This window comes from Triturus cristatus, chromosome 4_2 (assembly GCF_964204655.1).
Source record: "Triturus cristatus chromosome 4_2, aTriCri1.1, whole genome shotgun sequence".
NCBI classification, from domain to species: domain Eukaryota; kingdom Metazoa; phylum Chordata; class Amphibia; order Caudata; family Salamandridae; genus Triturus; species Triturus cristatus.
The window spans coordinates 701,238,243-701,259,658 of NC_140586.1; the positions used below are offsets into that span (position 1 = coordinate 701,238,243).

At 46.1% G+C, this 21,416-nt stretch overlaps 1 protein-coding gene across 3 annotated transcripts in view; it reads left to right on the forward strand.

The window, feature by feature from the left end:
* The first annotated feature begins 671 nt into the window (after positions 1–671).
* DHCR24 (24-dehydrocholesterol reductase) overlaps positions 672–21,416 on the forward strand; it is a 132,718-nt gene continuing 111,973 nt past the window's right edge. For all 3 annotated transcript variants that reach the window (XR_014960667.1, XR_014960668.1, XM_085602534.1), the window contains exon 1: positions 672–1,054. Coding sequence is in view for 1 of the 3 variants with exons in the window: in XM_085602534.1 (XP_085458660.1) it covers positions 824–1,054 (231 nt within the window). In the remaining 2 variants the exon portion in view is untranslated. The remainder of the gene's footprint in view (positions 1,055–21,416) is intronic.

Genomic DNA, 21,416 nt, shown 5'->3' on the forward strand with positions numbered 1-21,416 from the left:
ATATGTTACTTGTCCTAATTTTTAAAGGCGGATATTCTTTTTGTTAGCACAATTTAAGGAGTTCATATAGCCGCCAGTGTCTTAAAAAGGTTTCTCTTCTGAGGCACTTTTAAACTTATTTGCTAAGAAAAGAAAAGACAGGCATGAATAGATGCAGTCTGAATCTCTGACTTTTCCCTTTTGTAACGTATCGTTTGCTACCTCTTGTATTTTATTTGCTCTTGATACTTGCACAATTGTCACTATTGCCTCATGTAACGTAACGTTTGTTTTTGTAACATGCTCACTTGTAATTTTTCTCCCTATGTATCACTACTTTGCCTATTGTGAAACGCTCTGACACCTTCGGGTAAAGTCCGCGCTATATAAAAACGCATTGAATAATTAAATAAAAGTGATCTTCACCACGTCTGAAAATGTCAACAACAGACCACGAGGAAAGCACCGTCACCCGCCCATCGGTCTGTCAGCTGAGAGCCCGCCCATCCTGAGATGGTTGGAACCTCTCCAATCGCTTTCTCTAAGTGCGTGGTCCGAGCTTCTCGAACGAATCGATTGGACAGTTTAAGGTGCCGTGCCACTCTGGTGTCACTTGATGGCAGCAGCTCCGACCAATAAGAAGAGGGATGTGAGAACGTCAGTCTCCTCGACCAACGGTGATTGGGTTCCTTGCAGCGTTGAAGGTGGGACCTGGCGGTGCAGGTAGAAAGTGGGGTGTGTCAGTGGGGTTTCACGCTGCACAGGGATCAAATACCGGCGAGTTTGCGATCCCGCTGCCTGTGTGAAGACACCGATCCGCTTAACCGGCGCTGCCCTCGAAAGCATGGACACGGCTGTGTATCTGGGTGTCTTGCTGCTGCTCTGCCTGCTGTGGCTCCGCGCCCGCGGGCTGGAGTACGTGCTCGTGCATCACCGATGGATCTTCGTCTGCCTCTTTTTGCTGCCCCTCTCTGTGATTTTTGACGTCTACTACTACCTGCGGGCCTGGCTGGTCTTCAAGATGTGTAGCGCCCCCAAGCTACACGACGAGCGCGTGCGGGGCATCCAGGCACAGGTATGAGGCACAAGGAAACGAGGAAAAAATGATGAGCTACCTACCCAAAAGCAAGTAGAGGCTGACAGGGTGAGCTATTGAGGGCTCCAAAGGAGGTTTAGGGGGTTGCCGAGGTCTGCCTTCCATCCGATCCCTTGCCTAGTGTGGCTCTCCAGTCTTGGTCTTGGCACAACCATTAGGCATGCAGGGCACACTCCTAAAAAATAGAAGTGAGGGGACTAACCTGTTTAGGCAGTATGCAAGTGAAATCATGAAGCGTACCATGATCACAGCGCATGATATTACGACGCGTGACATCCACGTGACCTCACTGGAAGTGACATCACAAGAAGTGACATCAGATATTAAAACCTCACACATATATTTATCAGGTATATCATGAGTATATTTAAGTTCATTATGAGATTTAACAAATTAGATTTGGGGTTGTGCCAAAAAAGCGGTGCAAGCCCGACGCAAAATCTGGGCCTCAACTAATGCATTTATGTTTTTTAAACACAGCCACAAAGAAATTGGCAACAAGGAGAAGCATGGTAGTGGATCTGTTATGCCTAATTGGTTGCAAAGTCTACATTAGATTGGGTTAAGGCATCTGCTCTGAAGGTGCCCAGTAAATATCAGGGAATAGTAATATAGTGAGATAACTCTGGTGGTTCATGCACTTGCTGGGGAGATCTGTGTTTTGTAAAGTCCCAGATTTGAATCAAAGTAGTAGAGGAGGTAAATGTGTCTCCTGCAAAGCACATAATCTAACATGCAGATGTCAGATTTTTATTTTATGTATGTATTAAAGTGGGTTACTGCCTTTTAAAACAGAGATCCTTTTGTGACCTGCAGTTTATACATTGTAATCCTTCTTAAAGACCACAGTGAGATATGAATTATATGTGACACCTACATCTTGTGACCCTCACCGTCTCATGTAACTCATCTCGTACATTGATTTAAACATGCACATGATTTATTGTCAATGTATAATGTGCATGTTGCGCCAAGAGCTATGACAACGTGCATTGGGTTGCATAGCGCTGTAAAAGAAATAAAATGGTGCTATTGAAATTGTTATTTGTGTAAATACTGGGGCAGACCAACACACCTGACATTCTAACAGTGCATGCATCTATTATATACAGGGATTGAACAAAGGCGAAAGCTGCCTCTCTTAAGTACTTGTGAAGAGATAACCTGCTGTGTGCCTTTTTTTCCCTTCTGTGGCATTTACATTTAGGTGTGAGGTCCAGGCCGCCTCCAGTCAGGATATTCAAACAAAAGGAGGCCTAATGGCCCCTTAACTTCTCCCCAGCTGGAGGTGAAAAAAAGCTCCCTCGCTGCCTGCACGTTGCTGCTGGGAACCAAAAGCAGACAACGTGCAGGCGCTGCTGAACGTGTCCCGATGTCTGAAACTTACACTGGGACAAGTTCAGCATATTTCTGTGGAGCCCAACTTCTTGACAGCGGGTATGGAATCTACCCGGTCAAGAGTGGGTAGACGCCCTGTACCTGCGTGTACCCCCGACTTGTACCCTGGGCATCCGTAAGGTAAATTTACTGTGAAATTTCTCTCCCCTTAGTATGCTTGTGTATGTGTGACGTTTGCAGAGACGCAACTAGAGCCAAATTTCGGGGGGGGGGGGGCTGAGAAAAAATTTCGGGGGGGGGCTCAACTTTAAGCAATAGGTAGAGTGGAGCTGCAGGGGCTCTTAGAAGGGGTCAAACAACAGCAAGGCCTCATTAACATGCAAATGGTCTTTTAAAGACCTGTGAAGTGCTCGGGTGCGGCTGCTTTTTTGCCCGGGAAGGTGTCTCATCCCACACACGACGGGGGCGTGGCTGAAGCCCTTTGAGTCCAATGGGTGTTGCGCGCCTGGACGTTTGTATACTTCAAATAAGACATTTGAGTAATACTATAGTGAGCAAATCATGGCGCAAAGCTGAGTTTTCCGCTCATGTTTTTTTTTCTTCCATTCAGGGATGTATAGTTTTGTTTATAATGAGGATATCAAAAATATACTTACCAAAATAAATGACATGGGATATTGTTACCCGCCCTGCCATGCTAACCCATAGCTGTGTAGAAGCTTTAGCCTCAAGAAGCAGCAATGCTTAGATTTCCAGATGTTTTACTTTTTCAGGAAAGATGGTGAGGAAGCTCATTGGGTTCTTGCAATGCATCCGCCTAAGCACAGTCTCTAAGGTGATGGTACAGCACTATTCAGCAAGCTAGTTTACTGCCAAGTGCTTAGTTGACTATAGGTTTGAAGTGCTACACATACTTGACTTTATTTACTTTTCAAGTTCAATTTCGTTCTTTCTTTTGTTGATTGTTCGTTCTTTGATTTTTCTGCTCTGATAAGTGAAATAACGTGTAAAGTAGAGTGGGAAGGGTGTGGTAGGGGTGCCATGAACCTTCATTCAAGCAATGAAATCGGGGGGGGGGGGGCTTTCTCTTGTTTTGAATTAAAAGAGCCAGCTAGTACTCGGGGTGAAGTGGGCTCCTCATAACCTTGGGCCGTTGTGCTACAGCACAGCTGCACCGTTGATAGCTAAGCCCCTGGTGTTTCCCTTTCTTTTTGTGATTGTGGTTAGACTTTTTAAGTTATGAATGCCGGTGCTAAGCCATTCCATTATTTTCAGTAATTGGGTTAGACTGCTGATAGCAAGCAGGTTAACTTACCACTTTACATATTGTTGTGTGGTGCCTTTTCTGTATTACACTGTAAAACACTGCTGAATAAAATTGCCCTCCTAGTCATTACCAGGCCACTCTAAAAAAAAATAATCTGATTTTGCTTCTGAATTGGAGCTACAGAGCATCAACCATTCTTTTTTAAATTTCTCCGGTCCATTTCCAGTTGGAATGCTCATATGGGTGTTTGCTCCTATTTCCCCAACCTTTCCCCCGTATCTGCGTTACCCATTGGAGTGTGCTGACACATGTCGCCATTAAAGGGCCCTTCCAAGTGAGCGCCTTGATTTATATTCTCACTCACAAGTTGGGTGGAAATGGCTTAGTTACCTACCCGTAATTTTCCCTACCACAGTTCATAGTCCTCCTTGTACCTATCCTAACATAATGAGGCGATTCCACCTCTGACAGGAAGTTTCAGAATGCTGTAAGAGCGAAGGTCCCTTTTTCTCTTTTAAATCTAGGCTTGATTATGCCAATGTCCTGTACCTTGGTCTACCAGATTATCTAATCCAGCGGTTATAGGTTATGCGCGACATGACAATTTGTCCACCTTTTAAGATTCCAAAATGTACCTCGGTGAAACAGTTACGGAACAGACTCCATTGGTTGCAAGTCTGGCAATATATTGGGTATAAAGCACTGACGTTAGCATGCCAAGCTCTCCACAATAGAGGACCTATGTATTTAAATGAACATATTGTGGCATATAGCCCGGTGAGGTCTCTACATTCTAGCTCTGCAGGTCTTATGGTGGTTCCCTGTTTTCTGAAACAACAGAGGGGAGGCTCCTGTTTTACTGTTAAAGCAGCAGTTTTGTGGAATAACCTGCCTCAATACATGAGTTTGATCTCAGATAAAGCAAAATGTAAGAAAGAATTGAAAACCGTTTTATTCAGAGCCTAGTGATGATGGGGGGGGGGAATAAACTTTTCAGTGCAATACCCTTCTGGATGCCAAAAAGTGCCGGAGCACTCCTTGGAGTAGCTGTGTGCTATATAAATTATTTCATTCTTTTAAGTATACATTAGCCCACTCCATCACTTTATGTATGTTACAAATACTTAAGTGGAGGTGCAACAGGGAGGGAGGGTTGTGGACTGGTGTGAGGGATACTGTGAATCAGAGTAATGAAGATTACTGGTAAGTAGGGGGTGCTAGGTGGCGCACAACCAAGATGGGTGCACACCTGTGAGGCTCTGGCAGCTTGGCGGCATACTCCTTCATTAATCATGTTTATTACACAATAATCCTGCCTTTAAAGCCTGCCGCTGATCACTCACCTCATCCTCCACCTCTGGTGTGAAATCTGGGGCTCTCCGTCCTTGCCCAGTGACTCCTGAGCCGGACTCTGCTCCACCTGGCACAAGCGTGGTGCCTCGTCTGGAGCCTCGCGTGGCTGTTGCCTCAGCGCGAGCCAGGGATTCCACGTGGTGTTGGGCCTCTCTGCCCGGTGTGAGGCGCCCGCCCGGCTCCGTCTGACAAGCTCCCTGCCGCCCTCCTACGGTGGCTGCGGATTTGCAGATGACCTCCAACGAGGACTGACAGCTGGGAAAAAATCCTTTGCGAAGGCAGCACTTTGACCGCGATCGCAGCGGCTCACGGAAGTTATGAGAGGTATGTGAGCGCGATCACTCCTCCGCGCCATTTTGCATATCTGCTTCCCACTCCACCACCATTTCGAGGAGCTTGCCCATGCGCATCTACAGCTCCTAGGAACCTTCGCAGCTCCTTGGTAAAGCAGGCGACAGTGAGAGTGCCTTCCCGTTGCGCTCAGCACCGCAGCTTTGTTCCTCCACCTCTGCAGCGCATTGGACATTGTTTTCTGAGTAACCCGGGGCCCTGAAGATACGCAGCGATCTCGTCATACATACATACGAGGACTCATCATCCCGCTAGCTTCGGAAGCCTGCGGCAGAATGAGACTTGCATATAGTGCTGTGTAGTGCTGCAGTCTGCAACCTGCTCTGCCTCTTGGTCCCATATGGCCTGCACGTCTCCCAGGTGGGCACCCTCAGGCAGTTGTCAATGTGCTCTGGCGCAAACTGGTGATCGCAGCAGCGTGACCCATCTGACTATACCATACCCAGGGTCGCTCATCTCTAGATTGGAACCGCTCTACCTACTTTACGGGACTCGCCTTCCTGCCAGCTTTGTAGGCCTGAAGCACCAGCCTCTTTTTCCAAGGGCAGCGACCAAAATTTGGACATACATGCTCACAGACTGCGGCGTGCATATTGCGCTACTCAGTGTTGTGGCACGCGGCCTGCCCTGATTCCTACTCCCACCTGGCCTGCACATCATACCTGGTGGCACCATCAGCCAATGCTCGGCACATACCGGCGCATATTGACAACCACTGCAATGCGACCCATCTGAAGGCCCCAAACATCAGGGCCTTCGCTGGGGACAACTGGTCGCACGGCACACCAACATTGAGAGGGCGGCCTTCAGCACTGCCTGCACTGCTGCGCATTTACTTCCCCCCCCCCCCCCACCCTCCCTCCCTTGCAGGGATGGGGAAACCAGATGGCTGCCAGCCCAAGCTCGTCTTCGACGCCAAAAAGACTTGTGCGCGCTCGGGCTCAGGAGAAATCGGCCAGCCTGAAGACGAACGCATGCCAGCACGATCATCGACCTCAGATGATGAAGTAAAAACCCTGCTGTTGGCCAGGCAACACAGCTTAACAGGCCTTTCCAATAAAATGGACTCCATGAACAGCCGCTTAGACTTCCTTGTCAAAAAAGTTGACAAGCATGATTTACAAATCAAAGAGGCGGAAAAACGCATCTCGGATAATGAAGACACCACATCGCAGATGCAACAGCAGGTGGCTCAGATGGACAGGCTGTTGAAGGTAATCGCCATCAAAAATTAGGACCTCGAGGCCTGCAGTCGCCGCAATAACATTCGAGTCATGGGTATTCCGGAGAGTACCAATACAGGTCGCATGGAGGACTTCGTTGAGCGACTATTGCAGAATACTTTTGGTGTGGACGCATTTTCTACGGATCTCATCGTGGAACGGGCGCATCGCTCCTTGGGCCCGAGGCCTCCTCCGGGCAGCCCTCCGTGTCCCATTGTGGCTCGCCTACTTATCTAATGAGACCGGGACACTGCTCTCAAACTCTCCCGGGAGAATAAATCACTTCACTTCGAAGGGAATGAATCTACGATATACCCGGACTTCACTGTCGCTGTTCAGAGGGCACAGCATAAATTCATACAGGTCAAACAGAAGCTGCGGAATGCGGAAATCGAATATGCCCTCCTATATCCGGCACGACTGCGAGTCACCCACCAAGACAAGCATAACCTCTTCACAAACTTGCAACAAGTTGAGGACTTTCTTAACCCCTTTGCTGTATTTCTGAAATTGGAACAAAATATAGAGTTTAGAAACTAAATATTTGCACATTTCTGAAATTGTGAGTACCCATACTAGCATGAGACTTGTAAGTCATTTTTCAAAATGACTTCTTTTTTACACATTTTCTTTCATTTGGAAGGCAGAAATAGATCGAAAATCAATAGGTAATAACAGTTGCTCTACAATTCTGTGTTACCCTAAGTCTCCCGCTAAAAATGGTACCTCACTTGTGTGGGTAGGCCTAGTGCCTGCGATAGGAAACTGTCCAAAACGCAACGTGGACACACTTTATTTTTACCGTGAAAACTGACCCTTTTTTTGCAAAGTGCCTAGCTTTAGATTTTGAACCCTAGCTCTGCCGGCACCTAGGGAAACCTACCAAACCTATACATTTTTGAAAAGTAGACACCCAGGGGAATCAAGGATGTGGTGACCTGTGTGACTCTCACCAGGTTCTATTACCCTGAATTCCTTGCAAACCTCAATTTGTCAAAAAAACAAATTTTCCTCACATTTCTGTGATGGAAAGTTCTAGAATCTGTGTGGAACCACAAAATTCCACCCACCCCGCGTTACCCAAAGTCTTCCGAGAAAAACGGTACCTCACTTTTGTGGGTAGGCCTAGTGCCCACGACAGAAAACGGCCCAAAACGCAACGTGGACACACCACATTTTCACAGTGAAAACTGACCCTTTTTTTGCAAAGTGCCTTGCTGTAGATTTTTAACTCTAGCTCTGCCGGTAACTAGGGAAACCTAGCAAACCTATACATTTTTTAAAACAAGACACCCGGGGGATTTCAGGGAGGTATGGCTTGCATGGATCCCCCAACGTTTTCTTACCCAGAATCCCCTGCAAACCTCAAATTTAGCTGAAAAAATCACTTTTCCAGCACATTTTTGTGTGGGAAAGTTGTGGCATCACCTGGTTGACACAAATTTCCTACCACCCAGTGTTCCCCCAGGTCTCCCGATAAAAATGGTGCCTCACTCGTGTGGGAGGCCCAAGTACCTGCGACAGGCAATGGCCCAAAGCGTATTGAGGTGACATCAAAATTGACAAAACGACCTGGTTTTGCAAGGGGGATCACCTGGGTTTTTGCCCGGTGCTCGGCGGCCAGCTAGGGAAACCTACCAAACCCACACATTTCTGAAAACGACACACCCGGGGGATTCTTGCGTGGATCCCCCAACGTTTTCTTACCCAGAATCCCCTGCAAACCTCAAATTTAGCTGAAAAAATCACTTTTCCAGCACATTTTTGTGTGGGAATGTTGTGGCATCACCTGGTTGACACAAATTTCCTACCACCCAGCGTTCCCCCAGGTCTCCCGATAAAAATGGTGTCTCACTCGTGTGGGAGGCCCAAGTACCCACGACAGGCAAGGGCCAAAAACATTTTGTGATTGGCAATTTTGATGTCTCCTCAACACGTTTTGGGCCCTTGCATGTCGTGGGTACTTGGGCATCCCACACGAATGAGCCCTATTTTTATCGGGAGACCTGGGGAAGCTGTACTATATATGTGCCCAAGCACATTATGCTCATTATTGGTTCCACCCTCCCAGGTATACACCTCACATAGCAACTGAGCACTAGCTGTCGGACCCCATCCCGCTGGACGGGGTTATATTGACTACGCCCATGCCCCGCGCGTCCTGCCTGACTTCTGTAGATTGTACGGTTGCAGCGTGGCGCCGCATTGCCCGCCACTTACAAGCACCCATCTTATTCTCCCCACTGCTCCCGCTTGCATATCACCCAAAGATGCCAGTCCTTCAGGAAGTAGTTTTTCACAAAACTCAAACTAAACATAACATTCTTTGCTGGGGTGACTAGTATATCGCTGGCATGTTCTGCACCAGGCAGCAGCTCTATAGGGATACATAGCCCTCTCCCATGAACATCTTCCTTTATATTCGCGTGCAGCAAGGTTTTTGAAGAGTACACTCCCTCATATCCTCAAGAACCCCCGGTCATCGCCCCATTAGCAGACAGGTAATGAGCCTTAGCTGTCCTCCATATCCTACAAGTTATGCCTTGTATGCGAATGGTCGATGATTGACATTTCTTACTTTGACAATCTGGTTAGCTGCCTCACTACCTTGAATCGCTATATCTTTGTTTCTGTATATGGGGTATGGTTGTAATGTACAAATTAAGTACCTGTCTTGTGTCTCAGGAATAGTTTTTGGCAATCCGAAAAACCTATGGTTGCTGTTGTGCATATACAGATCTCTGTAATCATTGTCATGCTGGTGTGTGCATTCTCATTGATTATGATTGTGAGTACTCTGCTCGTTACTATGAAAACATTTCAATAAACAAATTAAAAAAAAAGATTACTGGTAAGTAATTGAGCCTTTGCAATCTCATCTGCATCCTCCTTGTCCCAGACCTAATATGATGAGAATGTAACAAGTGTGAGAAATTGCAAAAAACAACAAGAGGCTAGAAAAATTATTAAATGGGAATATCAACAATTATGTAATTGATGACTTCAAGACCGGTACCAAAATTACTTTTGAACACCTCTATCCTATAATGTCCATAAACATAAGATGTGAGGTCCATGTCTCTGCTTGACATGTCTTTGGAGAGAGGCACCACACACCCCCACCCAAGGTACCATTTCAACCAAATCATTTATAGCCTTGATCAATGGCTTGCTCAACGCAGCTGCTGATGGTCTTTGATGTTGCTTTTTTACATCTCTATTAGTTTAACCATAGGAATGAAAGAGTGAGGCAGATGACAAAAACTCTTTAGTGTGGTCAAGGTAAATGGTTATAGCTCTTTTACATCTAGAGATGATGGACCCTATTAATCTGAGTCTTCATACACAAGAAGGACAATGTTTTGTGCCAAGTGAAAGTGAGAGAGAATTTCAGGAACAAATTCAAAACGACTCAATCAGAAAGAAATCTCAAATAGGGAAAGGAAGCTAACGAAGCACTTAACTCACAGATCCGCTTGGCTGATGTGAATGCCACTAAAAATGCTGTTTTTGCAGAAAGGCATGTTATTTCTACTTGTTATAAGGGATCAAAAGGATGCTGTTTAAGACGACCTAGAACAAGAAAAAGGTCCCAAGAAGGCACTGGATTGTGAATTACTAGCTTCTTTAACCGAAAAAAGTTTTAGCAGTCTGACTACTAGAGTGATATTTTAGAACAGTCTTCCCTTACCATAAGAGCTTTAATTGCTGCCTACTGAGCAGTGGGGGAGAAGGGGCAAATCCTTTTTCTCAAAACCTCCTCTTGGAAATTTGAGATTGTTAAAGGGGTCAAGCGACGATACGGTTTACCAAAGAAGCACCAGAGCAGCAAGCCGAAAAACGCTGCAACTCTCCCTTGTCCCAATTTCACATGTTTGTTCGACTTCAGTCCTTGAATTGTGCACTCACTATAGGCACCCGCTGCCCGGAGGTGCAACCTTATGGTCACATATTAAAACAAAAACAGGAATAGTGGTGCACCAAACAATCTGTTTCCATTCAGGAAAGTCCAAATCCAGCCGTGACCAGTGCAGGTAAGAGCAGTGGGGCGGGGTATGGGTGAGTCGGCAGACGAGGTAAAATAACATTAAAAAAAATAAAACCACGTACCTTGCACTTGGCGATGCGGCGAATGCATAGTAAGTGGCTTTCTATTTTTAATTTTATTTTACCTCGTCTGTCAGCCACCCCTCCCCCTCTCCACCTCACCGCTCTTACCTGCACTGGCCACGGCTGTCAAAATCAAGATTTGACCTATTCCATATCTTTGTTCTTTTGCTTGTGTAAGAAAGACACTCCAGACGTTACAGCAAACAGCAAAGCATTTCATTCACAAAATGTGGACTTCTTCAGGGCTTTAACATAATAAATACATATGCATGCATATGACAAAATGATATCTACAAACATTTATTAGTGAAATGGACATGACAAAAACTCCAAGGACAGAAACCACCACTACCGTTAGTGCCATAATATATACACACAACGCCACAAGGATTCAAGTTTAAAAAGCATTATACAACACTATACTCGAGGGTAACTTGATAAAACATTTGCCCTCATAACTTGTTGTGCGGCATAGAGTACCAATACCTCAGATGTGTTAGGACATGTTATTATCATCTGAATAACATTCATGAATAAACATGTTTAGTATTAACATATCTCCATACAAAAATCTGCATCCCTGCTCGTGTTACTGTTCCTCATAGTCAATAAAACTGAAAAATAAATAAGGGGGAAGTGAGGGGATGGAGAAAAAAGAAACAAGAAGAAGGTGAATATATATATACCTCCTTTAAACTAATCAAAATTCAATTTCATATATAGTACCATATATGTTGCATACCATTTACAATGTGTGATATTAGATTGTTCATCAATTTCTTGTTTCCACATTCTACCCTGTAAGAACCCTTTTCATAAGTGGACAGGATCTCTATCTGTTTAGAACCCAAAATCCATCATGGGTCTGGCCTCTCCGCCCATACAGCTGACACCTAATAGTATAGTAAGGGGGCAGTGTTATAAAACTTAAAAACCAGAAACAAGTAAAGGAGGTACAATAAATGTATCAATATGCAAAAAGTCCACAAAATAATAGAGAATAATTAAAAAGAGAGGAGAGGTAAAAAAACAATCCCGATAATACTGATAGTATGTGAAATCCTCACTACGCAAAGCCACAAATGTAAGTAAGGGTGCATCCACGATAAGAGGCCTTCATCAGTACATCGCAGTGCGCATGTCACAATATCAATCTCATCAGTACACCTTGAAAGTGCTTCCCCGGTCTATTGCGTAATGTGTTATGAGTCAACCGCATGACTTGAAGATGACCGGAAAAAGTGGCAAGTCCTCTTAAATGTTCCAAGTGTTCACCCTGTCATCGCGTGATCTGCAGTGTATACTAGCATGACGTCATCACGAACATATTTCCAGTATAGTGCCATAAGGGCCTGTGCTTGAAGAGGAGGGGTCTAAAGAATATTGGCGTGTACGGGGTTTCAAGTTAGTGCTGTGTTCTTTACATAGTTCCTCCCCAGTACATCCCCTTCAGAACCGAACAAGCAACAAAGTCAGCACTTTCTGTTTGTGCGCAGCCTACCCTCAAATTGCGTGGCCTGAAATCATGCCGCATTCAAAGAGAAGCCAAATTGTATCCAGAGTTCTTGACGTAAGCGTCCGGCATTTGCTGATGAAACCTGACATGCCATCACCTAAGGCAATATCCCACACAGTGTAACCCTTACATTTCTATACCTTAATATGTGTCACGAGCCGCACATCAGCCGTCTCGCAGCAAGAAAGAAAGCTCACCTCCGATCCCTGACCCTCTTAAGTATTCAACCAACAACCAAATCCTGCACCACGCTTTAGCAGTATCACTACTAGAGGTGTTATCTTAGAACAGTCTTCCCTTTCCTTAAGAGCTTTAATTGCTGTCCCCTGAGCAGCAAAGGTAGAAGGGGCTAATCCTTTTTCGAAATTTGAGATTGTAAAAAGGGGCAAGCGAAGATGCTGCTAGGTTTTTTTTTTTTTTACTCCCCCTTTTAAAAGTAGTTTGTTAAAAAAATAAAAAAAAAAAAAAATAGAGTGTAAGGTTGATTTTCTAGAAGTTTGAATATGTCAGGCAATCAACTGTAAACATCCCATTTTGTTTTCTAGTTCTAACCATTCAAAAACCAAGACGTCAACCCGGGGTACTTTATCTGTGACACTGGCAAGAATGGATATTGGAGATGAGATGGCTGAATTGGGAGATGTAAAAGGTTTCCCTCGGCAATGGTCACCAGAAGGAAGAACCATGGATGCCGTTGCTAAAATGGTGTCACCAAGAACACCCTGCTTCTGTCTTTCTGAATCTTCTGGAGCACCCTGGGTGAGGGGGGGATATAATATACCAGAAGTCAACTAGAATGGCTTGAGAATTTTCTTTTCCTCTGCTGCTTTATGTACCGTTATCAAGATCACTACCAAACAGCTTTCCCCCATGAAAGTTAGCTTTTAAATTTGATTTCTCTCAGTAGATTTCATCCACAGTAGTCTATCCTCATTTTTCTGTAAGCATTCATACAAGGATGGGAATCTTTGCGTATTTGAGTAGCATAAGTTGCAAAGGTGTTTGCTCTGAAACCAAAATTAGAGGGTTAAGATCTTTTTAGGGCAGCCTCCACTTTTCTACCACCTCTGGAAGAGTGAAATCTTCCAATACAAGGCTATTTGTAGAAGCCGTCAAAGGAAAGATGGAGTGTCTGTGGAAAGCCCTTCTCAAAGTCTTTGATTAAATTGGTCTTGTTTAGAAAGCAGGGAATGGAAGTTTTATTTGGGTCTGTCCATTCAAACAAGATGTCCATAATTACGTAATGGAAAGGCAAATCGTCTGCATCATCAGTGGTATACAAAAACGCTTATCCTGACGAGGTTTTGTCTATTTTGAAAACAGGGAAGCGGCACGCTAATGCAGTGTCCTTCTGTTTTTATAGTTGTGAAGCAAGGAGCTCCCGCGACACACAACACTTTGCTGCCAAAAAACAGTGCCTCTATCCACAGTCCGATCTGTGCACAGTTGCACTGACCATGGGCCACATTATCCCGCACGGTTTCCAAGCAGTCCAATCACCAGCACATGGACAATTAGCGCATCAACAACTACCGTGCCCAGTGACAGCAGCGAACAGCTCCAAAAGTTCATTCACAAAAAGAAATGATGAAAAGTGCCTGCTTTACACCGTCTGCGTAAGGGCAGGAATAATGCAAGAAGTAATGGCCGTCAGGAGTATTTATATAAGTATGGACATAGAAAATAAAGTATACTTAAAAGTACCATCACTCTAATGGTGGTGTGAAACTTCCTTTCTGAGGCAGGACCGTCTCAGACAAGGAAGACTTAGATGAGGGGGTAATATTAATCTTTACTCCACTGCTCAGTATTTCTGATGGAGACTGGACATTTCTGCTCCATTACTGCATTGAGGATTCCCCTTTGACAGCCCTGTGCCAGTTCAGGATTGCTGTAAGAAGAGATGCGTGCATCTGGCACAGTATTTGGAGTGTGGGAAGATGTGCACTTTTTCTCTCACTAACCTCCCATAATTTGTTCAGATACTTCGACTACTACCCGTAGTTCTCAGTTTCCTTCATTTGTGTTTTCATGTCAAAACCTCTTTTGAGGAAAACAGAGTGCCAAGATAACCCTAGTTTAAAAGATGCACTGATTTTGATTTGATTTAAATTTTATAAAGCGTGTCGTCTGCCCTTGGGCGTCTTGGTGTTGACTTTCTCAAGGAAGCAATGGAAGAAACTAATAGGGGGCGAGTAAAGAGCCAGTTCTTCAATGATTTCCTAAAAGTAGAATGGTTGGCTTGGGTCCTCAAATGCCGGGGCATTTGGTTCCATAACTTTGCAGTATTTTGGACCAAACTTCTACCTCCCCAAGACACTTTCCTGATAAAAGGGATCTGTACCGTATTATCCGAAGATGACCTATGTACTCTTGTAGGTGTGTATAAGTAGAGTTTCGGTCTGAACAACTCTGGGCCTTGCTGATGGAGAGCTCTGTGTGTTAAACAGAGAGCCTTAAAGGCCACCCTCTTTAACAGGGAGCCAGTGCATGTTTTGTCTGTTTTTGGAAACCTGAACAGACTTTTTTGACTTAACAAAAGCAGGACAGCGGCATTCTGCAGCCTCTGCGGTCTTGTTAGGATGCCTTGCTGAGCTCCCACTTACAAGGCATTACAATAGTCTAACCCTGATAGGACCATTGCATCTTTGGAAGTCGGGTGGTAGAAAAGGGAGGACTTTCTTGAGAATTTTCAGGATCAACAAGCTGGATGAGTGGGGCGAATTGTCTGGTCCCTAAATGTGAGGTTGGCTTCGAAGTAGACACCTACGTTCCTAATTTTTGGTACTGGACATGGCAAGGATCCGAAGGATTGCAGCCACCAAGATGAATTCCAAAAGGTGGAGTCTCGCCCGTATATAAGAACCTCAGTTTTATCGGAATTGACTTTCAAGGCCTGTAAGCGCATCCGGTCTGTTGTTTCGGTCATGCATGTGTTAAACCTAGCAGAGACTTCTCCCAGTTCTCCTCCACAGTGATCACAATTTGGGTGTCATCTGCATAGGATACAGTGGAGAAGCCAAAAGATCACTTTCATCAGGGGAGTCATATAAATATTGAGAAGTGCCAGACTCCGAGATGATCCCTGTGGCACACCATATGGTAAGGTAAAAGGGTCTGAGGTATGTTTCTCCATGCTAATAGTTTGCTCTCTATTGTCTACGAATGAGGATAACAGTCTGAGAGCAGGATCGTGGATTCCTATATCACGCAGTCTTTGCTTTAATTTTTTTTTTTTTTAATACAGATTTTTATTAAGTTTTGCAATTTTGTGGAAAAGACATATTAAATTACATTTCTGTATACATTAGTTTGTTGCTTCATACAAAGACATCAAATGAAGAAAAGAGAAGATGACTAATAATAGACTCCTAATAGTTATGCCCACAGGGTACCAATCTACATAAATAAATCTTAGGAATAGGCAGTATGAAGTAGTGACAATGAATTCCAATATGCAATTTACATGTATAAGCGATATCCTGAGCACAATCCTAACTGCATTATCCATTATGTCATTATTAAATCTCTAATCTGTATTGAAGATAATGAAAAAAAAACAACAAGGGAAAAAAAAACACACAACAATAAAGAACTCTGCTACTATAAAACTAAGTGTCCTTCTCAATTTCCATCGGGGGGGGGGCAGGTCACAACAGGAGCCTTATATCCGGGGCCGGGGGGGAGGGAAGAGGGGTGTGGATGGGAAAGGATGGAGGAGAAATGGGGAGGGAGCGAGAGAGGGGGAAAAGGGGGGAAGGGGTGGAAAGGGGGAGGAGGAGCAGGTATCAATTACAGTTTCACCTCAGTCATCAGTGACGTCCACATTTTGTGCTTTGAAATGCTCTATCAGTTGAGCCCATTCTAATGATATAGGTTTTTGCCTCAGCCCTCTGTATTCTTCGCGGTGCAATGCCTTCCTCTCAGCAGTAGCCCATTTTATAACTTCTTCCTGCCGCTGCCCTGTGCGTGGCCCCCTGTGTGACTTCCATCGCTGTGTGATAAGCCTCTTGGCCAGCATTAAGGTGAGATTCGTGAAGCAATGCAACACTTTTGGGAAGAGGAGAGAGTCCTAAGAGGCAGGCCTCAAAGGTGTTCCAGGCGGGATGCTCTGAGAGGTAGTGGAGGCCCTGTTGAACCTTCGTCCAAAATTCCACAAGGGAGGGGCAGGCCCAAAACATGTGCATAAAATCTGCCTCCAGGCTATGACACCGGGGGCACTCCGAAGAGGAATTGGGGTACATGTGCTGTATCACCCGAGGTGTGAGATGGGCCTTATGCAGTACAAACATCTGTATAGTTTTTAGTCGGGCATTGCGGGACACTCGCCTGTGATATTCAAGGATCTGCACCCATTCCCTGTCAGTAAATTTCCTAGACAACTCCACCTCCCATCTGTGACGAAGAGCCAACAGGGAAACACCCAAATGGGACCGTAGGCCTCGATACAACCATCGAACCAGGTGACTACCACGTCCCATTATGTGCAGTGTCTGCAATAGTCTAAAGGTCGGGGGTTCTTTCTGATCCACAAACCAGTACCTACGCACATATTGTGTAATTGCGGCATGCGTTAAGAATAGTGTCGGGGGGGCGAATAGGTCCGTACGAATTCCTCACGAGGCATTACGTTTCCATCCAGAAATAAGTCCCCTACAGTGGTAGCACCAGACTCCACCCAACCGCATAATCTAGTAGCAGATAATATTCCCCGTAATGTGGGTAAGCCGCACAGGGTACATTTGGAACATATGGTGCGGGTGCAGTAGTATATTTTATCGCCTGCCTACAATAGTAGAGTGCAATATGTAACAGAAAAGGGTGGGTCTTTCACCCTAGGTGCACCCGGGCATAATAAGGACTGTAGAGTCCCAGCCCGTAAGCGTTCGGGCGAAAAATCAATCTCAAATAGATTACGACTTGCCAACCAGAAGGCTAACCATTGTTGTTGGGTCACTATGGAATAGGCTTTGAAATCTGGTGCTTCCATACCCCCTTCAATACTTGGTAACTGCATTTTAGAGAGAGCCAATTGGTGACGACTCTGCCCCCAAAAGAAATGATATCAATAACATATCTAGTGCTCTATAGATCCAGGCAGGAAGGATCACAGGGAGAGTTGCAAATTGATACAGTAGTCTAGGGAGCATAACCATCTTAGAAACGGCTACACGATCTGCAGTGGTTAAAGGCAAGGTATTCCAAAACGCTACTTGGGTTCTGAGGTTATTGAGTGACCGGACAATATTTCCATCTAATGTGTCCGAGGTGGTCCTGTAAATATGGATCCAGAAATATTTAAAGGTAGTGGGCTCCACCCTGAACTGCATTAGGCCAAATTGAAGCATGGGTAGAGTGTATGTGTCCTAAAACGAAAAAGCCACTGATTTGGAGGCATTAAGGCGCAGTCCAGATATCTCCCCAAATTGCTCAAACAGCAATGCGATAGGTGCCATATCTACATGCAGATCTGCAAACTAAAGCAACATATCATCTGCATATGCTGAGTCAGAGTGACGTAACTGACCCACCTGGATGCTATATGGCACCATTGTGCAACGTAGCCGCTGTGCCAGGGGTTCTAAAGCAAGCACAAACAGCAACGGCGATAACGAGCAGCCCTGTCATGTACCCCGAAACACATTATAGGCTGGGGAGATATTAGTACCGGTCTTGGCCCTTGCTGTAGGTCTACTATAAAGTAGCTCTTCCCATTTAATAAATGTTGAGGGAATCCCATATTTGGCCATGGCAGCCAGCATATATGACCAACTTAAAGGGTCAAAGGCTTGACGGATATCTAGGGAAAGACAACCTGCATGGGGAGAATCGGATCGGGCAGAATGTAAAAGGGCATAGAAGCGACGTATGTTCAAGGAGGTGCTGCGGTTGGGTATAAAGCTGCATTGGTCCGTGTGGATCAGAGTGGGAAGTAGGGGGAGCAGTCTCGATGCCAAGAGTTTACTAAGCATTTTGTATTCTGTGTTGAGGATCGACAGGGGCCTGTATGAGGTAAGTTTTACTGAGGACTTATCAGGTTTTAACAAAGAGGTCACTATCGCCTCCCTGGTAGTGGGGGTAAGGCTCCCTCTGCCAGGGCAGTAGTATATAGCTGGAGCAGTTTAGGGACCATGGGTGCTGCAAAGGTGGAATAGAACTCAATGGGGAGCCCATCTGAACCTGGGGTCTTGTTGCGTGTAATCCCTCGTATAGCTCCCCGGCGCGGTCAGTGGGGCTGCCAAATCCTTAGCTTGATTTGCCATGATAGTGGGAAGTTCTATGGAGCCCAAGAATGTATCAGTGGCATCTGCCACGTCAGGAGAGGGTGCGGCATACAAATCTGCATAGTAACCGTGGAATGTCTTATTAATGTCTACCTGAGTGGTGAACAACTCATGGTGGTTGTTACGTATGGCCAGAATAGGTGTGGGGGAAGGCTGGGGTCTAATCAATCTGGCCAGCAGTGTGCCTGACCTGTCGGAATCCGCGTGTGTGCGTAGCGTGTATGCACGTAAGTCTACCATTCTCAAGTGTTCTAATAGCTCAGCATATCTACTTCTGGCCTCCTATAGGTCCGGTTCTTTCCTGTTTCTCGCCGAATCCCTACCAGTGTCCCCATAGAAACCCCTCGGATTATTACCTTAAATGCTTCCCATTCAATAATACTAGATGTTGCCGTACCCTCGTTGTCAGTAAAGTATGTGTTAATGGTAGTGGCTAATTTATCCCGATAAATCGGGTCTTCTAATTGTAGCGGATGTAGGCGCCATGTGGGAATCGGCGTGGGGGCTCGACTCCAATTGAGAACCAACTCCAAGGGATTGTGATCAGAAATAGTCTTACCTAAATACGTGGTACGCGCTATCATAGGGAACAGGTCTGAAGAATAGAGGAAATGGTCTAGACGTGTGTGCAGGAAGTGTGGATAAGAATAGAACGAGTATTCCCGCATATCAATGTGTTGCATCCTCCATACGTCCAACAGTTTCCACCCCTTCGCCCAATTTGTCAAGTTTACCGCTTGTACAGTGGCGGCCACATTGAGCAAGGGAGGATGGGATCGGTCAAGATGAGTATCAAACACGGCATTAAAATCCTCCTATTATCCATGGATATTGCGCCCTGTCTGAAAGGGCCTGTGAAAGGCAGGCATCCTGATCAGTATTAGGCGCATAGTCTGAGCCCAAGACCACCCGTACACCATCCAATGTTCCCAGTAATAATACATATCTCCCTTGGTCGTCGATTCTACTCTCAGTCAATGAGAAAGGGACTCCTGCTCGCAGCCAAATCGCTGCTCCCCAGGAGAAGGAAGAGTAGATCTTGCCATATAATTGTCCCCTCCAACGCCTCTGTACCTTATTAAGTTCTGTAGAGATCAAATGCGTTTCTTGGAGATATACTATGTGTGCCCGGCGGCGGTGTAATTGGGCAACTATCCTATGCTGCTTTTGTGTCAAACCCACCCCCTGTATATTCCAGGAGATGACCGTATATGACTTTGTTACCGACATAACATCCAATCATGTATCCCACCCCCCCCCCGACCACGCAGGCCCCCATCACCACACCCCCAGGAACATCTGGAAACAGATCAGTAGCTTAAACAAAGGAACATAAACCCAATACCGGGTCAAACGACTAAACTTCGGTTGACAAAACTGTGTGTGAGCAAAACACATAACTCACTAAATAACAAAAAGGCTTCTCGCCCATGGGGTAGGCTGCTTACTGTAGATACGCAAGTATCGACTAAGAAAGGTGGGGGTAACCCAGGACCGTGGGGGCCACTTTCGTTTTCAGCCAGTCCTCTATGAAGGTAGTGGGGTGCTGCCCCTCTGCCCCCTCCGGAAGCCACCCAATGCGAAGGTTGTTACGACAGGCCCTACCTTCCACATCATCAGCTCGGGCATGCAAGTTCTCAACCTGTTGCAGCAGCAGCTGCATGTGCACATTGTGCTCTTTCACTTGTGGTTGGTGTGTTGAAATCGAGTGGTCAGAGTCTTTTACTTTATCTGCCAGTTTTTTATGGTCATCCTTAAGGAGGTTCAGTTCTGTAGATATAGTGCCTATTTGTTGCGCTACAGCCAAGCACGATTCACGGATTTCCTGGAGGATCATATCCAGCTTGTCAATGGGTGGATGGGTGTAGTGCCATCATCAGTCCGATGTGATTGCAACAAGGAGGTCTCAGAAGGCGGCGAGCCGTCCCGGCCCGAGTCCGCCGCCATCTTCGTCTTATTTCTACCCATTGCCGTCTGCTGTTCGGTCGTGTCACAGAGTAGGCCTCAACCAGGGTCACTCTGTGAAAAAAGCCAATCGACAGCACAGGTCAGTGATGAATACCGTTGAAACCAGTATCTCCAATCACCCGTCCCCATCGGGGGCTGGACAGTCACGCCCCAATGCTTGCAGGCACTATTGGTGGCAAAGAAGTTCCGGGCCTACAGCTGGGCAATTGAGTGAGGGGGGTGTCCCAGACCGCTATTGAATCAAAAGGGGGCAGTGCCCACCAGCACCGCCTGTGAAGGATTAGTGTCTTGATAGGCCCCTACCCCCTTCCAACACCAAGGGCAAACACAGGCGCAGGGATGATCGGCGCATCCTCACTGTGCCATATAAGAGACCCTTCCGGACCCCCACAGGCAGTGAAGGAACAGGTAGAAAAAGGGAAAATGGGGTGGGGGGAACCACGACCCTCATAGTACTCACTGCAAGAGCGCCCCTGTGCACACAGTAGACCGTAGGTAGAGGCTGCACGTGAGGAGGTGCTCCAAAGCCGCAAATCCGCAATTGTAATTAAGCAACAGGAATGACCGGTTGCACGAGGTCCAACCCTATGCAGCAGGTAGAGAGGCCCCCAGAGTCAAGCCACGGACTGGCAGCGTCAGGAGGACCTGATGAGGAAAAGGGCTAGGCCACCGGTGCTCCCTCTATGGCAGGCACTTCAGGACACGAGCGCAGGCACTGGAGACCGCACCAGCCAGCACCGCCACATCAGTTGCCGAAGCTGGCGGCGCCCACCCCCGCACACAGCATCTCCGGGCTCGGCCAGGGTATTGCGCAGCTCCTGAAGCACTAGACGCACTCACCGCGTCTCGGAGATGGAGACCACTGCGTCAAGCTAGGAGGCCGATCCAGGAGCAATTGAGAGGTAGGGAAGGGGGGGGAGATCCCGGTTCA